At 48.1% G+C, this 26,893-nt stretch overlaps 1 protein-coding gene across 13 annotated transcripts in view; it reads right to left on the bottom strand.

Annotated features, from left to right (window-relative positions):
• Positions 1 to 26,893, bottom strand: part of KMT2D (lysine methyltransferase 2D) — a 107,152-nt gene that overhangs the window by 59,762 nt on the left and 20,497 nt on the right. For 7 of the 13 annotated variants that reach the window (XM_079965291.1, XM_079965292.1, XM_079965284.1 and 4 more), the window contains 20 exons: positions 26,128 to 26,260; positions 25,039 to 25,256; positions 22,807 to 22,916; positions 19,205 to 19,367; positions 17,375 to 17,540; positions 17,136 to 17,250; positions 15,740 to 15,888; positions 14,877 to 15,058; positions 13,816 to 13,947; positions 11,603 to 12,495; positions 11,289 to 11,402; positions 9,908 to 10,018; positions 9,009 to 9,113; positions 7,743 to 7,924; positions 5,590 to 5,754; positions 5,239 to 5,348; positions 2,803 to 2,850; positions 2,290 to 2,529; positions 286 to 432; positions 81 to 197 (listed from right to left, as the gene is read on the bottom strand). In XM_079965291.1, the coding sequence (XP_079821417.1) occupies positions 81 to 197; positions 286 to 432; positions 2,290 to 2,529; positions 2,803 to 2,850; positions 5,239 to 5,348; positions 5,590 to 5,754; positions 7,743 to 7,924; positions 9,009 to 9,113; positions 9,908 to 10,018; positions 11,289 to 11,402; positions 11,603 to 12,495; positions 13,816 to 13,947; positions 14,877 to 15,058; positions 15,740 to 15,888; positions 17,136 to 17,250; positions 17,375 to 17,540; positions 19,205 to 19,367; positions 22,807 to 22,916; positions 25,039 to 25,256; positions 26,128 to 26,260 (3,600 nt within the window). The remainder of the gene's footprint in view (positions 1 to 80; positions 198 to 285; positions 433 to 2,289; positions 2,530 to 2,802; positions 2,851 to 5,238; positions 5,349 to 5,589; positions 5,755 to 7,742; positions 7,925 to 9,008; positions 9,114 to 9,907; positions 10,019 to 11,288; positions 11,403 to 11,602; positions 12,496 to 13,815; positions 13,948 to 14,876; positions 15,059 to 15,739; positions 15,889 to 17,135; positions 17,251 to 17,374; positions 17,541 to 19,204; positions 19,368 to 22,806; positions 22,917 to 25,038; positions 25,257 to 26,127; positions 26,261 to 26,893) is intronic. The other 6 variants (XM_079965296.1, XM_079965295.1, XM_079965285.1 and 3 more) reach the window with 2 other exon arrangements.

Genomic DNA, 26,893 nt, shown 5'->3' with positions numbered 1-26,893 from the left:
AGCAAGTCCTAGGCTCTGTGGTTTAACCCACAGCGCCACAATGAATACAGGGGAACAACATATACAAGCAATGCCCTTACCCTCCTCTGGATGCCCCTCAGGTCCTGTTGACTCACGAGAGGCTTCTGCCAAGGCGGCCGAACCCTTTTTCAAGCGGGTGTGGGATTTCCGCTGCCGAACCATGAACCCTCCGATACCTGTCCCAGGGCAGAGGAGAGATGAGTCAACAAGACGAGAAGGGATCATTTCTCCTCCGACGGCCTGGCCCAGGCACACAACACTCACCTGGGCGATATGGCTTCCGCTTCCGCTTTTTAACCTCCTCAGAGTCTTCCAGAAGACCCTTCGCCAAATCGGCCTCGGCTGCGGCTTCCCTCTCCGGGGTAGCAGGGGCTTCCAATTTGATCTCGCACTCCATGTGTTCGACGCTGACTGCAGGCGGACAAGGAATGAGAATATGGGCGAATGCAATATTCCTTAGCAAAAGGAACCTCAGTATAATTTCCCCCATGGAATATGATTCTGCACGAGCACCAGTCCTCCTTTCTGTTGCATCACACATGCGCCTTTGTGTGCTGTGCACAGGCACCTAACTGAACTCTCACATACATTTGCACATGTACACACACACACACACACACAACTTGCCAACACCAGGAACAGTTTGTGGAAAGTTACCAGATAGTGTCCCTCCCCTGTATTCCTCCCCAAATAGTTCCCAGGTCCGTAAAAGCAACACTTCTGGGCTATCAGTTTCTTGTAATACGGGACTTCGGACAACTTGATCTACAAAGGCACCCCAAATCTGCTTCTACCCCACAATTAACGACCATCACCTAGACTTCTGCATCATATACGCTCCATCACAACAACAACTTTCCCACACTAGTCAATGTCTAGAACAGGACACCTGTGCTGTCTCCCAGATTACGACCAAGCTATAAACATATTCATTCTCAAGAGATTACGTAATACAGATTACAAGCAGTCGTTGATCTAGCATGTTGGGTTTTTTTTTTACCAAGTTTGGAAGAGGAGGAACCGTGGCTCAGTAATAAGACCCAGATTCCACCTCCCCAAAACCACCAGTTTGGAGAGCGCCCGTTCTTCATTGCGCAAGGAAGTACCTTAGAGCCCAAGCCCCCAGAGAACCGCATTCTAACTTGTATCACCAGCCAGGGTTGGCAGTACTGACTATATTGTCATCCAAATCAGTACTGCAGTATAGGTATAAAAGGTAAAGGGACCCTTGACCATTAGGTCTAGTCGTGGCCGACTCTGGGGTTGTGGCGCTTATCTTGCTTTATTGGCCGAAGGACCCAGCCTACAGCTTCCGGGTCATGTGGCCAGCATGACTAAGCCGCTTCTAGCGAACCAGAGCAGCGCAAGGAAACACCATTTACCTTCCCGACGGAGCGGTACCTATTTATCTACTTGCACTTTGACGTGCTTTTGAACTGCTAGGTTGGCAGGAGCTGGGACTGAGGAACCGGAGCTCACCACGTTGCGGGGATTCAAACCGCCGACCTTCTGATCAGCAAGTCCTAGGCTCTGTGGTTTAACCCACAGCCCCACCCGCATCCCTCGCAGTATAGGTATACTGGAGCTTTAATATTAATATTAACAACATCTGTTTTTGTTGTTTGCTTGCTTGCTGCTCATCTGACTGGGTGTCAGGGACCGTGCTGAGGAGGGCTGCACTGAGGGAGAATGGTGGGAGTCACCCCCTCCTCTTGATCCTAATCCTGCATCTTCCCAGGAGCAGGAGGACGGTATAGATTTGGAACAGTGGTTTGCAGAGGGGCATAGTTCAGAAGGCAGAAGCTGGGAAATACTGGATGGGGAACAGCTACCAGAAGAAACACTGGGGGAGAGAGAGAGAGTTAACAGATTCACTGTCTCTGGAAAGCATTCATCCACTCTCCCCAAGGTCAAGGAGAGCTGAGAAAGTGGCAGAACAGAAAGCACAGAGGGTACAAACTCAGGTTACAAGATGTAGGAGTGACGTAGATTAATAGGGACGGGGAGGGGAGTGACCTTAATTGGGAGCACTGCCAGAGTTGCATTCTGTTGTCTCTTGCTGGGGTTATTAAAAATTCTAACTGGTAAGAAGACTCATTTTCCTTTGTTCTGCTTATCTACTGCCAAGGGGGAGGAAGCCAATTCCCTGAAGCCTTACACTGCGTTGCGCCAGCCATTCTGGGCAGACTAAAGTACCAAACAATTAAGAACTTCCCTCCACAATACTATACCCCACACTCCCTTGAAGGTGGTGGGGATGGAACAAACCTTCAGCTTTCAGGATCTCGTCTCCCTCCACGTCGCCCTCCTTTTTCTCTTCGGGGCCCAAGGGGTCAACCCCATCCAGCACACCTTCGCCATTGAGCGCACCCAGTGGCCGTGGCGTTGTTGGCGTTGTTGGGGTCTTGCGCGGCCGGCGCTTGTGCAGTGGCGACAAGGACAAGTTCCGCAACACCGCCATGCCCGTCTCTGTCAGCCAGACGCCTTCAAAGCGAAAATACTGGGGCTCTGTGGGGGAGAGGGTGAAACTTGGCAGGCAGGGCCAAAACAGCATGGTGCCACCGTGCATCTTTGTAGAGAACCAGCCTGAGCATTAATTTCTTCCCCTCCTTTCATCCACTACATACACCCCCTTTTTCTTTTTTTGACACCCCCCCACAGTTGACAGCAGTAATTCAGAAGGACCCGATCCTACATTTATTCCAGGCTCAGAAATAAGATTAGCACGGTATCTGGGTGCAGTGCCTGAGATTATAGAGCACGAATGAGAAAGAAACTTACCCGGCTCCTTGATCTTCACTGGAATAATTTCTGGAGGGGGGACCGGAACTTTAAATAGAGAGAGAGAGAGAGAGAAAGGGTATGTATTCAGTATTTTGTGTCTGTGTGTGCTTCCAACAACATTTAGGACGAATAATTCTTTCTTTATAAGAGTATCTACTTAAAGTAGATGGATAAACGAGAAAATTAAGTTAATTTGGATATGCAGAAAATGTTGGAAATTTATTTAAGGAACTGCAGAAAGAGGGGGAAGGAAGTCGAGCTTTGAAATGCTGAAATGATTGTAAAATTATTGAAATGTATAAAAATGAAAATAGTAATAATAATAGGATAACCCCCCCCCCAAAAAAGTGCATCATTTATTCACTCAACCTTTTACCCTTAATCTGCTCCTTCAACTGCATTCCCCATGCGCCTGAAACACAGCCATATCTTTTCTACACCCAACCCCAAGCAATCTCAGTGGTATTACATTGCACCATAATATCGACAAACCTCTCTACCACGTCCAGCTAACTGCCATCCTCAGCCCCTTTGCCCCACGTATCTTCCACTGTTTCACACCCACCCACCCCAAAATATATTGCTGCAGTCCTCATGCAGCAATGGCTTATCTACTTGTTCCGATTTCCATTTCAAAAGAAGCAGCTACCATTAACTGGTAATGAGAATCTCTTGCACACCAACATTTGGAGGGCAAGTCTATAGGTTATACAAGGGGTAGTCAAATTTCCTTACTGTCCACCAGTGTTCAATGGAAGGAAGATTCAGCTTGTGCCGTAGAACCCCCCTACCGCCCACCTAGACTCCTGAAACACCCACTAATGGGCGGTAGAGACCAGGTTGACAACCCCGGGTTACACTATTCCACATCCAATTCTTGGCTTCCTCAACTGCTATCTAGGGCAGCTCTCTTTTCCATGACGCTGGGAAACTGCTAAACTAGGAAGCAGCCTATCCAAACACAGAGATGGTTCTATGTTCCCTTTGTATATATCTATGTTTCACGGTCCTCCTCTTCGAGCTTCTCCATTCTATTCCCTCAACCCACACTCTGTCATCCATTTTATTCCTTCTCGACATTCCTTGCCATTCAGTGATTACGGGGATGTTTTGGGTCTTTATGCACCCTTAAGTGTTTTCCCCGTAAAGATTTCCTGAACACCTGCAAATCAAGTATTCCGACACATCCCTCTTCTGTGTGGGTGGTGTGGTTCAGGATATAGAACCACAGGAATACTCAACCTGTATTATTATTATTATGCATAGTGATGCAGAAAGGAAGTAGACCTAAGCTGCCCTCTCAAATTTTGAACATCATGAAATCCTCCCCTGAGCCAGCTCAGGATTTGAGGGTCCCGTTGGCACAGTGTCCTTGGTGGGTTAGTGGGCCCCTTGATGGCTTTAGTCATCTGAGAGCTGTAAGGGTGGACAGCAGAAGTGGCTGCACACTAATGAGCACTAGGTGGCAGCAGCTAGGAGTGGCAGCTTCCCACAATGCCTTGCAGCAACACTATGCTGGAGGAATTGTGGGAAGTAGGGCTGGGTGATACCTGGTTTTCATCATCGTGATATATCACCAACTAAACATTGCGATGTACTGATATATCACAATGTTTAGGGTGGTACTATGTAGGTAAAAGACCCCTGGACGGTTAAGTCCAGTCAAAGGCGACTAGGGGGTTGCGGCGCTCATTTCACTTTCAGGCCAAGGGAGCTGGCGTTTGTCCACAGACAGCTTTCCGGGTAATGTGGCCAGATTGACTAAACTGCTTCTGGTGCAACGGAACATCATGACAGAAGCCAGAGCGCATGGAAACGCCATTTACCTTCCCGCCGGAGCGGTACCTATTTATCTACTTGCACTTTGACATGCTTTCAAACTGCTAGGTTGGCAGGAGCAGGGACAGAGCAACGGGAGCTCACCCTGTCGCGGGGATTTGAACCGCCGACCTTCTGATCGGCAAGCCCAAGAGGCTCAGTGGTTTAGACCACAGCGCTGGAAGGCTTCATGCTTTTCCCCCACATGGTGATTTTTGCATGGAGCACACAGCGCATGATTCGTGTTCTGTTGCCAGGTCAAGAATTATGAACCAGTATCACGATATGGACGTGAAACCGGTTTGGAACGATATACTGCCCAGCCCTAACACACATCGGGATTCACAATATGTTGCCAGGTCAAAAGCTATGAAAACCGGTATCATAATACGGACTTCAAACTGGTTTTGGGCAATAGACTGATATATCGCCCAGCCCCAGTGGGAAGCATAAAAAGATCACTGTCTGAAACCCTGGCACTCATAACTGCGAGGAAATAACACCAGGGCAGGCTTCTGCAATGAGCCTTGCCGTTGCACTGGGGACTTGGCAGTTGCTGATGCATCTTTCTGAAATGAATTTGGTTCGCAGGTCTCACACCCGTCCAGAACTCACCAACGGGCTTGACCACATAGGGCTGGCAGGAGGTACAGTCAAATCCTTCGTCTGCTGCCTGTTCGACTTCTTCCTCCGTGAATAGGTTGTCACACACGGCATGCATCCACCTGGGAAGCACACAAAAGGGTTTCAACGCACATACGGAGAGAGTTTGCAGATTAAGTATGGGGAAGGGAATTCTCCGACATCTCAAAACCTTGCCCTCCCTCTCCCCCCACAAGATGGAAATGTACAGGGGGAGAGTCAGCCACTTACAGGCGGGATCCAACGTTGCCTGCATCTGTTGACGTGAAGATTACAACGGCCAATAGTGAAATACCGGGTGGGTTGAGGAAAACTGGGGCTTACCGCTCACAGTGCTGGCACTGGATCAAGAGGTCGTCCTCCACATACTTCACATGGCAGATGGGGCAGGTGACAAGGCTGGCGCAGGGCGCACAGTGGGTGTAGTTGTTCTGCCATTCGCAGTGGAAGCCAGGAGAGACTGCTCCACACTGCACACAGCATACACACCTGTCAAAGAGGGATGGGGGGAAGGAATCAACACCAATTCTGTGATCCAATCTATCCCCCCGCCCCGAACCAAAAACAACGCAGATGCCCTAGGAACGGCAGGCCAGAATTACTCAACTTGAATGTGACCTATAATCACATACAGTGGTACCTCGGGTTAAGTACTTAATTCATTCCGGAGGCCCATTCTTAACCTGAAACTGTTCTTAACCTGAAGCACCACTTTAGCTAATGGGACCTCCTGCTGCCGCCGCGCCGCCAGAGCACGATTTCTGTTCTCATCCTGAAGCAAAGTTCTTAACCTGAGGTACTACGGTATTTCTGTATTAGCAGAGTCTGTAACCTGAAGCGTATGCAACCCGAGGTACCACTGTACATTCAACTCTACCTTGAGCAAGAGCACAACCTGCTTTTGATTTATTAAATAATACATTTCTGTACAACCTTTCGATTCTAACAAGGACACCAACACCACCGAGGCAGAAAATAGGACAAAACTAGTTTAAACGATAACAAAAGTAAAACAGAGATTGAAAGACCAAGAAGAGCGGGGTTTTAAACCTTCAACCTCACACCAAAAATGATTAAAAACAAAGCAGGATAACAAGTGTCCTTTTTGCTGCCTGCTTGCATGTCTTCCGGGACAGGGTCAGCCTAACCACCTTTGGGAGGGATTTCCATAGCCTGGGTGCAACCACAGAAAAGGCTGCGTCTCGCGTTCCCACAACCAAACCTTTTAGCAGTGAGGAATGCAGCAGGGCCTCAGAAGATGATCTCAATCTATGGGCAGGGTCATTCGGAAAGAGGCCATCCTTCCAATATCTTGGCTCTATGCCATCTAGGGATCTACGGATAGGTGCCAACACATGAACTGCAACCGAGTGCAGCCGATACAAAACCAGTGTATTCTTTTTTTAAAAAAAAAATAAAAATTATATGGGACGAGATATAAATTCTAATATAGAACAGTGGTACCGTGGGTTAAGTACTTAATTCATTCTGGAGGTCTGTTCTTAACCTGAAACTGTTCTTAACCTGAAGCACCACTTTAGCTAATGGGGCCTCCCACTGCTGCTGCACCGCCTCTGCGCGATTTGTGTTCTCATCCTGAAGCAAAGTTCTTAACCTGAGGTACTATTTCTGGGTTAGCGGAGTCTGTAACCTGAAGCGTATGTAACCCAAGGTACCACTGTATATTGTTGTAAAATTTTGTGAAATGTGTTTAAGAAATATTTCAGATGTTTATATAAAAAAAGAAATCAATAGGGCACATCTGCTGTGTAACATCTTACAATATAAAATTGTTCAAAGAACCTATGCTTAGCATAAGTCACTTTCCCAGCGCTTTTTTTTTCTTTAAAAAAAATGTTTAGGGGTACTCTCATTTTCCTACTCATACTGAAGAGAGAGTTTGGATTTGATATCCCGCCTTTCACTCCCCTTCAGGAGTCTCAAAGCGGCTAACATTCTCCTTTCCCTTCCTCCCCCACAACAAACACTCTGTGAGGTGAGTGGGACTGAGAGACTTCAGAGAAGTGTGACTGGCCCAAGGTCACCCAGCAGCTGCATGTGGAGGAGCGGAGACGCGAACCTGGTTCCCCAGATTACGAGACTACCGCTCTTAACCACAACACCACACTGGCTCTCAAATACCGCCCCTCAAAGAGGCCAAACTTAGATTCACAAAATGTTTAGGGGTATGCATCCCCCCAGGAAAAAAACACTGCACGTTCCTCTAATTCCCTCAGTCAGATTATTATTTGTTAGATACACCATCAGAGTTCAAAACCAAAACAGCAGTGGGGAGCCTCTTCTTTTCTGTTATTTGTTTAACTGCAGCAAAAACAGCATGGCCAAAATACAGGGATTTGAATTCATTCCGACATGAGAAGTAGAAAACAAGAGAGCCAAGCTCTCTTGATTTTCTTTGCCGCACACAGGGCGCTGCCCCTTGAAAGCAGTCTTATGTCTTATGTCGTCTCTCTCACCATTTACACTTCCAGCCGCCCTTGGGCACGGTGTTGAGAGGCGGGTCCAGGCAATACGTGTGGTAGCTGATGTCACAGTCATCGCAGAGCAGCAGGCGGGACGGGTCTGACGCTTTGCCACAAACCTCGCACACAATGCATTCCACGCAGCGCCAGCCCTTTAACAGCATCACCTTGGTAATCTTTTTTAAAAAGCGGGAAGAAGGAACAAAGATGTTTTAAAAAAGGGGGGAGCCCTGAGTGCTTACGGAGATGCGAGGAGAGCTGTGGTTGTGTGCACAACCCTTCTTCGTCAAGCCTGATTCCTCTATGGCTCTTTAGAACATCTGCCTCCCCTACGTGAGTGTCACTCTCAGGCCTGCTACCTGGGCAAGGTTGCTGAGAATAGGGTAAAGGTAAAGGACCGCTGGACGGTTAAGTCCAGTCAAAGGCGACTATGGGGTTGAGGCGCTCATCTCGCTTTCAGGCCCAGGGAGCCGGCGTTTGTCCGCAGACAGCTTTCCAGGTCATGTGGCCAGCACGACTAAACTGCTTCTGGCGCACGGAGAACTGTGACGGAGCCAGAACACATGGAAACGCCGTTTACCTTCCCACCACAGTGGTACCTATCTATCTGCTTGCACTGGTGTGCTTTTTGAACTGCTAGGTTGGCAGGAGCTGGGACAGAGCAACGGGAGCTCACCCCGTCATAGGGATTCAAACCGTTGACCTTCTGATTGGCAAGCCCAAGAGGCTCAGTGGTTTAGACCACAGCACCATCCAAATCCCTTTTTTCGTTGTTGCTGAGAATAGGGCAAAATTACAACTCCTCCTCCTGTGTAAATTAACCTATAAGAGCTTGCCGTTTCCTTGTCAGGAACCAAACTTTGCAGATTCCACACACTTCAGATCCCAGGAGAGAAAACAGGGTGTTCATAGATCAGGACAGTTGCAGGTTCAGCTTCCTATTTCCTTCCTACACCCATTTCTGCATGACTGTTGTCCCTATGCACACATATTCAATGAGGGCCCCCCCCCCACCACTTGAAAGGAAAGAAACAAAAGCCAACCCTCTTAGATGGCTCCGCCCCACCAAATTCCACTAACATCTAAATTAGGAGTGTCACACTCTATTAGATTAGATTATCAGATTATCAGGCAACACGGGACATATTTAGCTCAAGAACTGAGCACGGTGAGAAGCCATGGGTCCTTTAAGAGAGGAATCATTATTTTAAAAATAATAATGGGGAGAGGGGGTGCTCCCTCACACAGAGCAGGCCTTACCTTGCTGTTGACGCAGTAAGGATGGTAACATTGAGAGCACTGGGAGCACGCCAGGAGGTGGCCCTCAGCACCACGGCCAAAGCTACCACACACCACACACATATCCTGTCAAGGAGGGAGAGGCAGGTTAAAAGAGGCCTTGCAATGCCCCAGAGAAACAACCTCCATTTTTTAATATAAATATTCCAACCGTTCTACAGATGCAAGGTAACATGCAACCACAATTCGCCCCCTCCCTAAAAGTAGTAATCTAAGGCTGCTAACTGATACTTTATAAACACTCTTAGCTTTCCTTTGCTTTTAAAGTGACTGAATAATTTTAATGAATTTGCAAGCTGCCAGCCGGGGCAAAAGGAATAAAGCTTATTGTTCGCAGCAATGAAACAGGGAATGGGGAGGCCAGCTATCCACCAAAAGGAATCTTGGCAAAAGGTGTAACACACCTGAGCCACAGGACTTCAGCAATAAGCAAGTTCAAGGCCAATCCATACTAGGTGAAATCTAGGTTTCAAAGATGTACCCCATTGTTGACTTCAGCTGGGTGCTACCAGCTACAGCAGGGCTGGGCAACCCCCAGATCTCGCTTGACTCCAACCAAACATTTGGGGTGATGGGTGTTGTAGTTCAACAACAGCCACTGTGCCCCGTCCTTGAGCTACAGCTGTCTGTGGGGCTTCTTATTAGAAGGAGCCAGAGTTTCAGCTAGAAAGGCAAACTGTTATCCTCTTGGGGCGGCTAGGAACCAGTCAACAGACGCACCTGGCTGTGGGACAGCCCAAAGTCTACGCTCTTTGCAAGCCCCGACTAGCTGCTCCAGGAGAAACTCACCGCTCACATCCATTGAAATTGGTGCAATCAGAAAACCCTCAGACGTTTGCCGCCCTCGTGTCTGTACCCACCTGCATCAGCACAAACTTGTCCGTGTTGGAGAAGAGCACCACCGTGTTCTGCATCGTGTCGTCGTCGTCGTCGTCATCCTCCTTGCTTGGGGAGCTGTCGATATCAGCAAGCTTGGAAGGGAAGGGAGCAAAGGGACGAGGTGAAACTGCCGTCTTTCGCTGCTCCCGACACACAAGAGGGGGAAATGCAGACGCACAAAGCTACAGTCTCCTCAGCCTACCAGCTACACCCTTGAGTCGCTGTCTGTGCTGCAGGGGAGAAGGCCTACAGTCCCCTTGCCAGATTCTGTGTATATCCCCCAGCCCTCCCGTTTATATGCCCCACCACCCACAAATATCCCCACTGGCTAATAATTCCTGGTAGGTCGACCATGCTCCAAAAGGGACAGAATTCCTACCCTTTTAAGAGCACAGAGGAAGGCAGAGATTCCACAGGTGCAGCTTCTCAGCGTCGCGGCAAGAGGGAAAACTACATCTGCTGAACAATGCCCCGCTTTGAAGCACTTAAAGGGAGAGAAGCCCCATCACTGATAGAATATGGCAAGCCTACGTCGTGAGGGAACGATTCGACAATCCATTCAAATGAAAGGGAGGGGAGGGGAAGGTCGGACCCACTGCCTCCAAGCACTATGGATAAGGATACGGCCCCAGCCAAGGTGCACTAACTGGGAGCTGCAGGAAAGGGGGTGCTCTCGTCTTGAGACCAGAACCACGCATCTATCCAAACTGGGGGGGGGGGGGGGGCTATCCGCTGCCTGAAACGCCGCCTTTGGGGAGGCCAATAGGACTGGGCGATATCTGGTTTCCAGCATTGCAATATATCACCAGTTAAACAATTGTAATACATCGCTGTATCACAATATCTGAAATAAGGATGGAACTATGCAGAGGCGAACAGCAGGGCCTGGTTTTCGACACTGCAATATATCACCAGCTAAACATTGTGATATACTGATATATCACAACGTCTGGAATAAGGATGGAGCTATGGCTGGCTTCGTGGTTTTTCCCACATCGTGATTTTTAATAGCACACAAACGCACACGCGAAATTCACGATACACTGCCAGGTCAAAAATTATGAAACCACTATCACAATATGGACTTCAAACCAGTTTTGAACGCTATTATCACCCAGCCCTAACACACATCGTGATTCGTGATATATCGCCAGGTCTAAAATGATGAAAACGATGTCTCGATATGGACTTCAAACTGGATTTGGATGATGATATCGATATATCGCCCAGCCCTAGAGATCGACCTCCCTACGTACCGCCGCTATGGCTTCTCTTGCCCTGGGGAGGAGGGCAAACCACTCGAGCCCCTCCCCTCCCCTCCCGCTCCCCCAGCGTTCTCCTGCCTGCTAAAGCTGCCCCTACCGCCAATGTTTCGATGGAAGAAGTGGTGGATTTCAACCGTGATCGGCCCCGCCCTCGGCCTGTGTGGGACCCTCCCCGAGGCCGTCTCCTCCCGGGAAAACTGCTGCTGCGACCCTACGACCAGAAGGAAACAGAGTGAGAGAGAGGGTCAAAAATAAAATGACAGAGAGAGGGGGGAACATAGATGCACACACCGGGGAACATTCAAACAACATGGCCGCCCATTTGTTCTGGTACTCCCCACCTCTGACAGGGACGGGGGGGGGGCTACTCAGAGGTGAAGGAAGGAAGGAGACAACGGGCCTTCGGGTTACCTGCTTGACGCGGGAACGGGCCGGGGAACTCCGCCGCCGCCCCTTCTCACACTCCCCTTTCATGTCAAAAGGCAAGGAGTCGTCCATCTCGCCCGGCGGCAAGGAGGCCCCGTCGTCCCTCTGGAGGCTGACGTCTGTGGAGGTCAGGCCGGCCATCTCCAGGGACATGGAGCCACCGCCTTCGTGGTACGGCGAAGCGAACTGGAGCTCCGAGCCCGGGAAGCTGCTGGCGTCGCCTTGGCTCAGGTTCGAGATCTCGTTCACGATATCCGACTTCACCAAGTGGTGGGGCCTCAAGGGCGCCGGCGCCGGCCCGGCCTCCTCCTCCCCGCTCGCCCCTCCCTCCTGCGGGTGGCCAGCCCCGTAGGCCTCCATCGGGGTGCCCCCCAGCAACTCCGCCTCCACGGGTGAAGGGGAGCGCTTGGGTTCGCGGGCGAAGCCAAGGCTCTCCTCGGGGGGCTCAGGCCCCAACGCAGCAGGCCCGTCCTCGTCCGGAGCCTCTGCCTCGCTCAGCGGAGGGGATAATCTCTCCTCCAGCTCCATCTTGGGCGCTGGAGCTGCCCCTCCGGCCTCCTCGTCCTCTTCTTCCTCCTCCTCCTCTTCGTCCTCTTGGCTAGGCTGTACTCGGCCGCCGGCGGGGCTGTCCGGCGCCAGGCCCTCGACCCCCGTGTCCATGGGCTCCTCGTGGGCTTCTCCTTCCTCGGCGGCTTGGGGGGAAGCAGCTTTGAGCGAGCCAGGCCGAGGGCTCGCTGGAGAGGCCTGCCCTTCCGGGGCTGGGGGTGCCGCCTCAGTATGGCTCTCTGCAGGTTCTGGCTCTGCGGGCGGCAACTCAAAAGCAGGATGCTCTTTGGCACCGAGCGGGGGTTCCTCGGGGTGGGCGGGTGAGGCTGGATCTGGAAGGGGAGAGTGAGGGAGCAGGAGGGGAGACATGTAAGCCTTTGGCAGGAAAGAGCCATTCCCAGACATAGGAAAAGGGAAGCAGCATTCCTCAGTCTAAGCAGAGAGCAACAAGATCAGAATCGTGCACCAGTCCTTTAGCCTTAGAAATTAATGAATGAGATTAATTGGAAGTCAGTTTTAAATTTCTTTTCTATAAATTTTATAATTGTGTTCAATACCAGGAGTACATATGATAATTATATTAATCTTCTTATATCTTATAGTGTGGTGGTTTGTTTGATTTTTCTGTTATTTGTTTGTTTGATTGTATGTTTGTTTACAGTACTTGTATGTACGTCTGTTTTTCATAAATGTATTTATTTTAAATTAATAAAGATATATTTAAAAAAAAAAAAGCAAAAGGCTATTGGGAAATGATTTATACTGTCGTACCTTGGTTTTTCAAACAGCTTAGTTCTTGAACGTTTTGGCTCCCGAATGTCGCAAACTCGGAAGTGACTGTTCTGGTTTGCGAACTATTTTTTGAAGCCAAACGTCCAAGGGGGCTTCCGATTGGCTGCAGGAGCTTCCTGCAGCCAATCAGAAGCTGTGCTTTGGTTCCCGAACATTTTGGAAGTCAAACGGACCAAGAAACCTGAGGCCTTTCTGGTAGGTATTAACTGGACAGATAAAATATAAGTAACATGACAGCTTTATAAGGGAATAAAGGAACACCATGGAAGGATGGATGGGAAGCCAACAGATATGTGAGATTTGTTCTGACTGTATTTTAAAAGAAATTGAATTATTTTTAAAAAAAGAATTATGCACCAGTCCTAACACATATGGCCCAATGCTGTCCAACTGGACTGTGGGGTGCAGCAATATCTACACTGCTGACTTTGACAACACCATGTTGAGGTACAACAAGACCGTGTGCGCATACAAACAAGACTTGATACATAACCTGCTTTATGGCTATGGCCCTTTAGCTAGGGTTGCCATACGTCTGGAATTTCCCGGACAAATCTGGAATACCACAGTCGGCAACACTGTCCAGGCGGAAATAGGACAAGTGTCCAGGAAAATCCACGTCAGCAGTGCCATTTTTTTAAACCAATTTTCACTCAAAAATGGCTTCTATTTTCCTTTGTGTTTTCACCCAAAAAGCACAGCTTAGGGCAAAACCAAAAGAAGTTCAACGACTCTTTTTCCATCCCCCACCCACACCCCCAAAAACAAAAACCTCAACAACTTTGCCAAAAAGAATATTTCAACAACTTTTGTGTCCGGATTTTCACTGTTTGAAATACGGCAACACTATTTTAACTCACCTGGTGGCACTGGGGGAGGGGGTGGCGGAGAGGGGGCCTTCTCAGGCTCTAATGGCGTCTCTACTTCCATCTGCTCCTGCCCTGCAGGGGCTTCCGGATCAACATCGGACAGCTCTAACGGCTTGTCTGCTTCTGGAAAGGACACAAGAGGACAGCTTGTTCAAACGCTTCTTGCAAACAAGTTCAAATCCGCTCCATGACGTACCCTCACACACACCCCTTAGTTCCACTGTGGAAACTAAGAACACTTGCAATAACCAGGAACAGATTTGTGTGCAGAACGACAGCTAGCTTGGTTCTGGTGCTCAAACCAAGTCCTGGGCTCAGAATTCTCTCATTCCTTCATTTCCACCAGGTTCTGACTGCTGGATGGCTGAAGGTGCGTCTCCACCCCCATCATCCAGTCTGGACACTGAGGTCCAGCTCTGAGGGCCTTCTGGCGGTTCCCTCCCTGCGAGAAGTGAGGTTACAGGGAACCAGGCAGAGGGCCTTCTCGGTAGTGGCACCCGCCCTGTGGAACGCCCTCCCATTAGATGTCAAGGAAATAAGCAACTATGTGACTTTTTTAGAAGACATCTGAAGGCAGCCCTGTTTAGGGAAGTTTTTACTGTTTGATGTTTGATCGTGTTTTTATTATTATTATTGTTGGGAGCCACCCAGAGTGGCTGGGGCAACCCTTTCAGATGGGTGGCATATAAATATTTTGTTGTTGATATTTATGATTATGATTATGATTATATCTATTAGGGTCCCAATAAAAAGAAATTGTATCCCACAAGCCTGATTCCAACTCTATTTTAAGTTGCCACAAGACTCTGTTGTTTTAGGGTGCTTGCAAACAGCTGTAAAATGCAACTGGCATTCATGATAAAAGTGTGGACAAGATAGCTCACAAGTTGAGCTACAAGTTATGGAAGGTATGCACAGATATCTCTCCCCTAAGACAGTATCCGCTGTTGATCATTTGGCAAAACCAAAAACCCACAATCTTCTAACAAAACGCAAGGGTGTGTGTGTGTGTGTGTGGCTGTGTGTGTGTGTGTAAGCAAAGGTCAACTCACCAGTCGGTTTCTCATCACAACCCAAAGGCACCTGCTCTTCTTGGTGCAAACTGACCGGGCTGCTGCAGCGGCTTTCCGCTTGCTCCTTGCTGGCTGCACAACCTTCCTCCAGTGCTTTGGGGGACACTGGCTTATCTGTTGTGATGAGGCTGCTGCTGATGATGCTGGCTGGGGCAGTTTGCCTGGTTCGTTGAAAAGAAAAAGGCCAGTTGAGACCAGACGTTGCTATCCTTAGAATTTAAGAAGTGTTCAATAATCTCTACAACAACCCTGAGAGGTAGGCAATTGTGAAAATTGCAGGGGTGGGAGGCAGTAGCTTCCCCAAGGCCCCCCGATGAGTTTTGGGGCAGAGGAAATGTGCGAGCCTGAGACCTCCCATTTGCCACTGAGTCCCACTACAGTCAGAGGGACTCAGGTGGCGCTGTGGGTTAAACCACAGAGCCTAGGACTTGCTGATCAGATGGTCGGTGGTTCAAATCCCCGTGATGGGGTGAGCTCCCGTTGCTCGGTCCCTGCTCCTGCCAACCTAGCAGTTGGAAAGCACATCAAAGTGCAAGTAGATCAATAGGTACCACTCCGGTGGGAAGGCAAACGGCGTTTCCATGTGCTGCTCTGGTTCGCCAGAAGCGGCTTAGTCATGCTGGCCACATGACCCAGAAGCTGTACGCTGGCTCCCTCGGCCAGTAAAGCGAGATGAGCGCCGCAACCTCAGAGTCGGCCACGACTGGACCTAATGGCCAGGGGTTCCTTTACCTTTACCTACCTACTACAGTCATGCTTAACATCAGCGATTTCGGGGGATACCCCAGCCTACACTGTGAGCTGGGACACCCATTATTATTTCCCCAACCTAAGCTACTCACTCCTGGCTGTGCTGTATGGCCTCTGTGCTACTTGCACTCTTGCGACGTTGCTCTTGACATCCTTCACAGAGAGAGTAGTTCTCGTACCACTGGCTGCTGGGGTCCAGGGCAGAAGGGCGGAAGCCACAGTCAGAACAAACACGGCAGCTCTGAAGGAAGAGGAAGAGAGATGGGCACTCAGGAGAGGGGAAAGGCAGCCGAGGGTCTTTCCGACACTGCCAAAATCTTACCTGCTTGCCCCAAGACTGCAGACACTAAACTGGAAAAGCTGGAAAGAGCGGGGGTGAGACGCAGGGCTGGGTGGTTTGAAATAACCAGAGTTTACCGCTACAGTAACTGTGGTTAGTTGAGACTACAATCTGTGATGCCAGATGGTTTGATCCTAGCTCGTTTCAATCAATCATGGTTAAAGTTAACCACGGTTTGTCCTTTTCAGACGCAACTGAATAACTGTGGTTATTTAAAAAGCAGGAATGGGGTGCTACCAGTCTCCTCACAGCCTTACCAGAGCATGATATGGGTTTAAAGCAGATAAATCAGGGGTGGTTAAGCTGTGCACCTCCAGATGTTGCTGGAATACAATGCTCATCATCCCTGATCAGACTGCCTAAGTCTGATAGGAGCTGGAATCCTATACATCTGCAGGGCCACAGGTTAGCCGTCTCTGGGGCAATGAGTAACCTGAAGTTATTATCAACCAGCTTCCAAACTTTGCCTGCAACCTTAAACATTGAACACTGAACACAGCGGGACTTGTATCTGAGCAAATCTACATAGGGTTGTACTGTTAGCAATTGTTTTTGTTTTGTTTGTATGTGTTGAATGCTAACAATTCATAGAAACTAAGAGGCCCTGGACCTGGTCACAGCGGTATAAAAAATATTAGGTTGGTTCAGAGAAAATCACCAAGGTTTTGTTTAGTTCTCTGAAGGCTAATGTTGAATTGTGGCTGCCATAACTAGAGAGGAACACAGAAGAAGAAATGGGGAAAGAAATGCCCAAGGCTGGCATTCGACTTCTTCCAGAATACAGTGGTACCTTGGTACAGTGGTACCTCGGGTTAAGTACTTAATTTGTTCCGGAGGTCCGTTCTTAACCTGAAACTGTTCTTAACCTGAAGCACCACTTTAGCTAATGGGGCCTCCTGCTGCCGCCGCGCCGCCAGAACACAATTTCTGTTCTCATCCTGAAGCAAAGTTCTTAACCTGAGGTACTATTTTTGGGTTAGCGGAGTCTGTAACCTGAAGCGTATGTAACCCGAGGTACCACTGTATGTGCCCATTCCCTTAATACTGAAGAGATTACAGAACTCACTCTCTTTTTGCAAAGGGCAACTTGGGTTACCTCAACACTGAGTTTTAAGTTTTTCAGCTCAGACTCGTGGGCAGGGACTTACTTTGCACTTCCAGGAGTCAGTGGGAAGGCTCTCGATGGCTGGCTTCAAGCAATAGGTGTGGTAGCATTTCTCGCAAGCTTCACACACGAGCATCCTACTATCCTCCCCAGACAGCCTGCAAAGGAGAGACGCCACAGGCGACCAGTGAATCGAGGCATCCCTGGCAACAGGCCTTTCTGGGGTGTTCAACGGGGGTCCCGCCTCCCATCCCCGCCTCCGAGGGGCTTTTTCACACTCACCTGCAGGTTTGGCAAACTTTGCATTCATGACATTGCCAGCCCGAGCGCTTGCGTGGCGTCACCGTGATCTCCAAGCAGGCGCCGTGGTAGTGCAGGCCACAGCTAGTGCAGAAGAGTAGGTCGCGCAACTCCCCGGGGGCGTCACACACCATGCAGCGAGAGTCCTCTGTAAGGAGGGAAGAAGGGTACTCTGGGACGAAATCCACCAAACCATCCCCCCATTGGCCCAGAGTCCAGCAGCAGCAAACACAAACAACACTGTTTTTCTCAAATTTAGGTCTCAGTTGTTAGACTACAACTCCCATCATCCCTGACCTGTTAGCTAATAATAATAATAATAATAATAATAATAATAATAAGTTTTATTTATACCCTGCCCTCCCCAGCCAAGGCCGGGCTCAGGACGGCTAACAAGCAAAAATAAAAACAAGTTGAATGAATACAACTTAAAAACAATATTAAAATACAACATTAAAATATTGAAACAATAAAATATTAAAATGCAGCCTCATCACAGGAGGAGAAAAGAAAAGAAAAAAGAAAGAGGGGGAGGGAATCAAATTGGCTCCAAGCCAAAGGCCAGGCGGAACAACTCTGTCTTACAGGCCCTGCGGAAAGAAATCAGATCCTGCAGGGCCCTGGTCTCATGAGGCAGAGCGTTCCACCAGGCCGGAGCCAGTGTTGAAAAGGCCCTGGCTCTGGTTGAGGCTAATCTAACTTCCTTAGGGCCCGGGACCACTAGGGTGTTGCTATTTATGGACCTTGAGGCTCTCCGTGGGGCATACCGGGAGAGGCGGTCCCATAGGTACGAGGGTCCTAGGCCGGGAAGGGCCTTGAAGGTCAAAACCAGCACCTTAAATCTGACCCTGGACTCCACTGAGAGCTAGTGCAGCTGGAAAAACACTGGGTGAATATGCTCCCATGGCAGAGACCCCGTGAGGAGCCTCGCTGCAGCTAGGGATGATGGGAGTTGTTGTCCAACGAGAGCTGGAGAGAAAGCTAAGTTTGAGAAACACACACACACACACACACACACACATATACACACACACAGGGGCCTCCCTTTTCTTGACCCTGCAAATCCAGAAATAACGGCTCAGAACCCCAGGCTCCAGGTCCCAGCTGCTCTACCTACTGAAGATCACTTCTGTTTAAGTGCGGTCAAGAGTTAGGGGAATATGCACCTATGTGGTGGGAGTGTATTTGTGTAAAGGAATATTGGCAAAAGATTATAAAGGTTATTTCCAATGTATTTCAGGTTGAGATCGAAGTCAATAGAGAAATGCTTATCTCAGGAATACTGGAGAATGGTTAAATAGAAAGAAAAGAGCAAGATTGGTATAAAATGATGATCTTAGCTGGTATGCTCATTATTGCATCAGGATGGAAAGAAAAGGATAAATGGACAATGAAAAAACGGAATGACTATGTTTTGGAATATATACAATCTGATATATTTGAACAGGTAATGACGGAAGATACATGGGAAAACAAATGTCATTTTTTTTTTTGAATAAATGGTCAAGTTATAGGAATTAGATAGCACAGGGGGAAGCCAACCCAAGCGTCCAAATTAGAATGAATAATCTGTGCACATGATTAAAGATTTGAAGAGAGAACAATTTTGGAGGGGAGGGGTTACAGGGGAGGGAGGAAGGGGAAAAACTGACTGGAAGTCATTGGAATCTTAAGAAGAACATGATACAATGTAACAAACACTAATTTTTTAAATTTTTTTCTATGGGTAATTTTGTTAAATGTTACTTTTCTCTAATTTCAATAAAGCATTTTAAAAAGCAAAAACAAAAAAACGCTTCTGCCAACACTTACCCATCTGTACTGCCTGGTCCAGGTGCTCAGGACAGAGGAGCTTCAAGCTCTTCATAGACTGGAAGCAGCCACTAGTCGCCGCGCAGGGGAAGTGATAGTGGCGCTGGCACCCCTCTGCATGGCACGGAATGGTAGCACCCCGTCTCTTACAGTGTTCACATTTCTGGAAGGAAGAAGAAGACGACGACGCAGGTTCAAAAAGAGGCTTATTTTTCATAAATACCGTAACAAGGCCTGGTTAACTACAATAACATCCCTTCCCCCCTTTTGTAATAAATATAATAATTAAATAAATTTTTATTTATGCCACGCCCAGAAAACCAGGCTCAGGGCGCCTAACAACAAATTAAAAACACTTAATTGATGCAACAAAAAACAGCATAAAATACAGTATAAAATGTGAATAACAATAAATTCAGAATTCAAAAATCAATTTAGGGGGGAAATCCATCCAATGAACATTAGAGGATCACCAGGGCTAGCTGGCTAAATTAGTCCTATTTGGGCCAGCGGGGAGACCAAGGGAGAATTAGCTGTGGGATCCAGAGCGGGTAATCTTCATAAAAAGGGGAGGGGGAGGGAAGGAAGGGGAATAAAAGATCAGGCTAAGTTCAAATTGAAAGTGAGGCCATATCCTTTTTTTGTGTGTGTGTTGTTGTTTTGTTTTCTACATGGGTACTAATTCTTGTTTCTTCTTCTCTGCATCTCATCTCACTCTACGCACTTATATGTTTGTACTTTTTTATTTTCTGATAAAGGATATAAAATAAACACAGGTTCAGAAAGAGGGGGTGGGGAGAACTTCTCTTCCTGCAGAGAATGGGAGTCTTAGATAGGTCAGAACAACTAGAGCTGAGATACAGCTGCCACCAAAGACAGGAACCATTCATTGTTCAGACTACGGCTGAGGAACAGCCACCTTTAAGATCGAGGTAAAGGTAAAGGGTAAAGGGACCCCTGACCATTAGGTCCAGTCGTGACCGACTCTGGGGTTGCGGCGCTCATCTCGCTTTATTGGCCGAGGGAGCCGGCATACAGCTTCTGGGTCATGTGCCAGCATGACTAAGCCGCTTCTGGCAAACCAGAGTAGCGCACGGAAACGCCGTTTGCCTTCCCACCGGAGTGGTACCTCTTTATTTACTTGAACTTTGACGTGCTTTCGAACTGCTAGGTTGGCAGGAGCAGGGACCGAGCAACGGGAGCTCACCCCGTCATGGGGATTCGAACCGCCAACCTTCTGATCGGCAAGTCCTAGGCTCTGTGGTTTAACCCACAGCGCCACCCGCGTCCCTTAAGATCGAGAGACCTGCTTAATTCACTCTGGCAAATTGCCTGTGGGACATGGACGCTTCTGAGCACCCACCCGACCTTCACCTGCGCTGCACAGCAGTTTCCAAACCTGGAATTCACTTTTGTGCAGGGCTGGTACCCAGTCGCATCAACTCATTTAAACACAAACTTCTTGTCCAGCTGTCAGATCTCTAGCCTGGTCCAAGGCAAACCTAAAGAGGCTGTAGACCAGGGGTGGACAGGAAGTGGAAAGGGATCTAATGGCAGATCTCTGGTTGATTTCCAGTAGGCCGGCAAGGATTTTCAACTCGTTTAATAACAAAATACCACCCACATTTAATTATACTGATGAAATGGAGAAAGGTGGGAATACTCAGGAGAACAGAAAGCTTCCTTCAGTTCTGCTACTATAACCAAATCCCTAGGCTCATCCTCTTTAATTCTAAGTACATGCCTTTTGTACCAGGCTTGGGTCTGGTGGGTCTTGGGGGTTCTAGTAAAAAAACAAACAAAGTGGATCCCGGCTGTATACACACAGCCTAATTATCCTGAAAGCATTCCTGAGCTCTTTATTGTTCCCAGAGCTTCCCTTCCAGGTCCTCAGTCACTGCAAAAAAAAAAAAAAAAAAGGGACCGGCAAGGGCTTTGGGGAATAACACTTAAAAACAAAAAAATCTCAAGCTTCTGCTAATGAAACGAAAGCCACAAACTGGGAGAAAATTGGATTCGCCAACCTAGTGTGAATGCAATGCAACACAGCCGGGTTTCAGGAGTGTTTTCCGGGAGGAAAAAAGGAGGAAGGTTTGGCATGTTTGTGCTCCGTTGGTCAGAGGGTGAAAAGGGGTGAGAGGCTTTGTGCAATTCTCTGGTCCTCACGCGAAAGTATACTTGAGGGTTGAGGAGTGTCCACTTGGTAGCTACATGTTGAATGAAACTTTGCGTTTTAATCACTGGATTCCAGTACAGTGGTACCTTGGGTTAAGAACTTAATTCATTCCGGAGGTCCGTTCTTAACCTGAAACTGTTCTTAACCTGAAGCACCACTTTAGTTAATGGGGCCTCCCACTGCTGCCACGCCGCAGGAGCACGATTTCTGTTCTCATCCTGAAGCAAAGTTCTTAACCCGAGGCACTATTTCTGGGTTAGCAGAGTCTGTAACCTGAAGTGTATGTAACCCGAGGTACCACTGTATTCACTCTCAAGTCGCAACCATTCTAGCAAATATGGCTATTACAGTTTAACTTCTCTTATGCTAGGGTTGTCATATTTCAAAAAGTAAAAACCCTGACAAAAAAGATGTTGAGCTTTTTCTGCAAAAATCTCTTTTTTTTAATGTACTTTTGGAGCTATTTTTAAGGAAATTCACCAAAATCGACACTCCCGACATGGGTTGCCATACATCTGGATTTTCCTGTACATCTCAGCCATTTCTGCCCGGACACTGTTTATGACAACCGAATCCTGGCTACGTCCAAGAAATTCCAGGCATGTGGCAGCCGTTTCTTATGACCAGGGTGCTATTCTGCTCCTTCAACAGGATCTGCTGCAGCAGGAATTAGGGCACGAAGAATTTGTCTCTGGTCCTTTCCCCAGACCACGGGAGGGGAAACCCCACAGGTTACTAATTCCCAACATATTTAAGGACTGCATCAGGATGTAACTTGAGGGTGAGGAAATGTATTTCAAAAGAATCATAGAATTGCAGAGTTGGAAGGGACCCTGAGGGTCATCCAGTCCAATCCCCTGCAATGTAAGATTATAAGGTAGGTAAAGGTAAAGGATCCCTGGACAGTTAAGTCCAGTTAAAGGCGAATATGGGGTTGCGGCATTCATCTCGCTTTCAGGCCGAGGGAGCCAGTGTTTGTCCACAGACAGCTTTCTGGGTCATGTGGCCAGCATGACTAAACTGCTTCTGGTGCAACAGGACACTGTGATGGAAGCCAGAGCACACAGAAACACAATTTATCTTCCTGCCACAGTGGTACCTATTTATCTACTTGCACTGGTCTGCTTTTGAACTGCTAGGTTGGCAGGAGCTGGGAAAGGAGCTCACCCCATCACAGGGATTCAAACCGCTGACCTTCTGATTGGCAAGCCCAAGAGGCTCAGCGGTTTAGACCACAGCACCACCCGCATCCCTTCAGAGGATTATAGTATCTCTTAAGGGTGTATTCTGTGCTCCGTGAGGAAAGCGGTTCCTAGAGCTTTGCCTAGGACGTTGCTCTGGGAGGACTGTCCTAGCGCACCCCATATATTCCTGGCCCACCCCACACAAGAGCTAGCCCTCCCAATACAGCTGAGCCCCGACAAACCTGTGCAATCCCTGAGATGACAGCTTTGTTCACGAGGCTCAACCATGACCCTTCCGAACGCAAGTCTCCGGCCGACCACACCACGCACCAGTGATGAGCCCAGAAGTGACCTGCATAAACAGGAAGAGGAAAACAGTCAACAGGGCAGCAAAGCAAATCTCATCACAGGCACACACTCAGGAGCCTGGGGAATTAGGAATAATAACAACAACACCGTATTGGCTTGAATATAAGCCTCATTTCCCCCAAAAAATTCCGACCATGAAAAGTTAAAGTGCAGCTTAAATTTGCGACCTTACAAAAATTGGCTTTTACGATATCGCTGCTGAAACAGAACAGGTATGACTGCCTGTGGAATTTTTACGTGAGTGGTTTATATTCGGGTATTGTCTTTTTTTCTCCCCGCCCCCTTGAATTTGAAAGGTGCGGCTTATATTCAGGTGTGGATTATATTCGGGCCAATACTGTAATAGTAGTAGTAGTAGTAATAATAGTATAGTAGTAGTAATGGTATTTGTTTGTTTGTTTCCCGCCCGTCTGGCTGGGTTTCCCCAGACACTCTGAGTGGCTCCCAACAGAATATTAAAAACTCAACAGAACATCAATCCTTAAAAACACCCCTAAACAGGGCTGCATTCAGATGTCTTCTAGAAGTCAGATAGTTGTTTATTTTCTGGACATCTGATGGGAGGGTGTTCCACAGGGTGGGCACCACTACAGAGAAGGCCCTCTGCCACCTCACTTCTCGCAGGGAGGGAACCGCCAGAAGGCCCTCAGAGCTGGAACTCAGTGTCCAGGCTGAATGATGGGGGTGGAGATGCTCCTTCAGGTATACTGGGCTGTGGACATTTAGAGCTTTAAAGGTCAGCACCAACACTTTGAATTGTGCCCGGAAACGTACTGGGAGCCAATGTAGGAGTTTCAGGACTGGTCCTATATGGTCTCGGCAGCTATATCTAACATCTAAGCATGTGTGCTTAGCTCCAGGAGTTAATCTGCTCTTTAAGTCCAAGTGTATGCTCTCAAGTCGCTACTAGGTCCCTGGTTTTGTGTATCTGTGTGCATGTGTGCATCTCAGGTTGGCAAGGCTGTCCTACTGCAATAGCTTTAATAAATGCATGGCATCTCGGGTTGGCAAGGTACCCGGTTTGTGTTTCTGCGTGTGCATGCATTTGTGTGCAAGCATTCATGAACAGCTGGTTGGCAAGGCTGTCCTATTGCAACAGCTTTAATAAACACGCAGTCCCTCCCAGGTGCTGGACCCATTTTATTTCCTTGGTTCTGTGGTGCGTTCCCTCACCGGGGTAAAGAACACGGTGCTGCAGAAGTAAATTCTTACCACATCAGTACAAAAAGAAAAACAAAAGATTCGAGTCTGCAAACCCTAACCCTCCCGATTTACTCTAACCTGATAAAAAAGAAAGAGGGATGTATTGCTAAATCAGAAGCCAACCAGCTTTTAAGATATCCATGAATTTTGGAACAACATTTACAGTGAATTTAAAAATGTATTCAAATTTACATTTCTAAAAAAACCAGAAATTTTTCTATTAGGAATACTACCAATGGAAATAAAAAAATATATAAGACCATTGTTTATGTACGCAGTTACAGCAGCCAGAATAATAGTGGCAAGAAATTGGAAAAACGAAACCTTACCAACGATCACAGAGTGGCAAATTCTTATGATAGAATACCTGCAACTAGCAAAATTGACTGGGAAACTTAAGAGGAATGTCAAACCAAAAGGTATTTAGGGAATAGAAATTATATAAAGAATACTTGAAAATGTACTGTATGAACAATAAGATACTTGCAGAAATAGAGTGATACCGATAACCAAGAATTATTCAAAACGTAATAGTGGATTATATATCTATATACAAAATAAAATAATATGAATCTGTGCAAGGAATACAGATAACATTAGTATAATGAGAATTATTGGAAGTTACATATTTTAATTTGTTATTTAAGCGTAATACACTGTGTTTGATTATGTTTTTCTTTTTTTACTTTATTGTTTTTATTCATTTGTATCGTCTTTTGTATTATATGTAATGTATATTTGTCTATGTGAAAATTAATAAAGATTTTCTTTATATAAAAATAAGATTTCTAGGCTGCACAGAGACATCAGGAAAGGGAGCTTTGTCAAGGGCATAATGGCGCTGGGGTAAGGTGGAGGGGTGCCAGGCTAGGCCCAGGTTCCTCAGCACCTCCTGGGCTCACCTGTTGGCTCAAACACCTCTCGCACTGCCACACCATCCGCAAAGCCAATCAGGGTCAGGTCGTCGCCTCCAGCCTCTGCCGAGCCAGGCTGCTTCCCTTCCTGCGGCTCCGAAAGCTCATCCGCCCAGCCAGGCGCCGGATCAAAGCGCAACAGCTCTCGCTGCCCGTGAAGGCTCCACTTGCTGCAGTTGCAGAATGCGCAGCGCTTGGGTGGGGAGCTGGGAGGGTGGGAGGAAGGAGGAGATGAGAATGTGCTCACCGTTGCAAGGAAAATCTGCCCCCTTCCAACCCGCAAGGGTGCTCCCACCCAAAATATCACAAGGGGCCACTTTGATCTGGAAGCATGCAGGATCCAGGCCTTCTTGTCCTCCAGTCCCATTTGGGCATCCATGATGGACTATCTGTACCATAGCTGTCAACTTACAGATTTGAAAATAAGGGACCAGCAGCCTCGAAAATAAGGGCTCAGCAGCCAAAATAAGGGATTTTCCCAGCACAAGTATGTTCGACTTCTGAGCCCCTCCGAACCAAAGGCAGAAAGCCCAGCCAACAGCCAAACGAAGCCTCAAGCAGTGGTTCCCACAGCGCAGCAACCCGGCAAAGGGGATGCAGCAAGGAAAATCACCGTCACCTCTCTGCTGGGAAGCGCTGAGCAAAGGCAAGTCCCCAGGCAACACGGCCGATTTGATCGGCACAAGGCATGCAAGCTCCACCCCCCAGTCGTTCTTAGACTCCTTATTGGGTGAGCAAGGCAGCCAAGCAACACAGTTGGAGCCTCCCTCCTCCCTGGCCAGCAGGGAGGGAAGGAGAGGAGCTGCTTCCAGGGAAATTTAAGGGACATCATCAATAAGGGACAGCAGCGGGACACGGCGCTGGGATAAGGGACTTTCCCGCCAAATAAGGGACGGTTGACAGCTATGCTCTGTGCCCATCCGATGCCAAGCAAAGGCTCCCGATTCCCCTTCAAATTCTTCCCCGGATTCTCCTACTACGGTTTGTTAACCGTGAACCCTCGAGAGCCTCCCCATTCAGAAGAAAAGAGCTCCAAGTGAAGGAAGGGGGGGGGGAACACCGCCGAAGGTCTCCCACCTGCAGGTCGGGGGTGGCACTGCTTTCGCTTCCACTTCTTCCAATGCCACTTTTGCAGGGCCTTCTTCTGGTGGCTTCAAGGGATCAGCTTCCACGCTGCCCTGCTCCTCCAAGGACACAATTCCATCTGCTGCTGAAAGAGGGTATTTTGTAAAAAGCCGGGCAACCGGGTAGGAAGTGCATCGCTCGTGTCACTTTCCCTGCCCAAACTGAGGACTTCACACAGGAGTGATACGAGAGATGAAGGCCCGAGGGGGGAAATGATTTGGGGGAGAAGGAAATCTCCCCTCCCTCCACATTTTTCTGGGTCCTGCCCCACCCCACCACAGACCTTCACGTGTCTAGGGGGGAATATATGCATTATCAAGCACAACTGCTGACAGGAATAGATGCTACGCTTGATCTTAGCCAAAAGGCCGAGAAGAGATGGAACATGCCTTTTTTCACTGCCAGTACCACACAGATATACGAGCTAAGTTCATCTTGCCTACACTAACATAAATTTCCAGGTCGCACAGAAGAACTTAATGCCTCCCTGCTACTTCAAGATGAAAACCCAGATGTTACATACTCAGTTACTAGATTTTGTGCTGCTATTATGGATATTCGTCGAAGGATGGTAGGCCCAAAATGCAAGACCCGTGCTCCTTCATGCTCCCTCCTTTAAAGTCGCTTTTAACCGTTTGTCCTTGTTTCTATCTTTTTAAGTTATGTATGATACAATGGGATGCGGGTGGTGCTGTGGGTTAAACCACAGAGCCTAGGA

This window comes from Podarcis cretensis (assembly GCF_951804945.1).
Source record: "Podarcis cretensis genome assembly, chromosome: 2".
Classification (NCBI taxonomy): domain Eukaryota; kingdom Metazoa; phylum Chordata; class Lepidosauria; order Squamata; family Lacertidae; genus Podarcis; species Podarcis cretensis.
The sequence above is the reverse complement of the archived record's forward strand: the minus strand, read 5'-3'. Positions and strand labels throughout refer to the sequence as shown.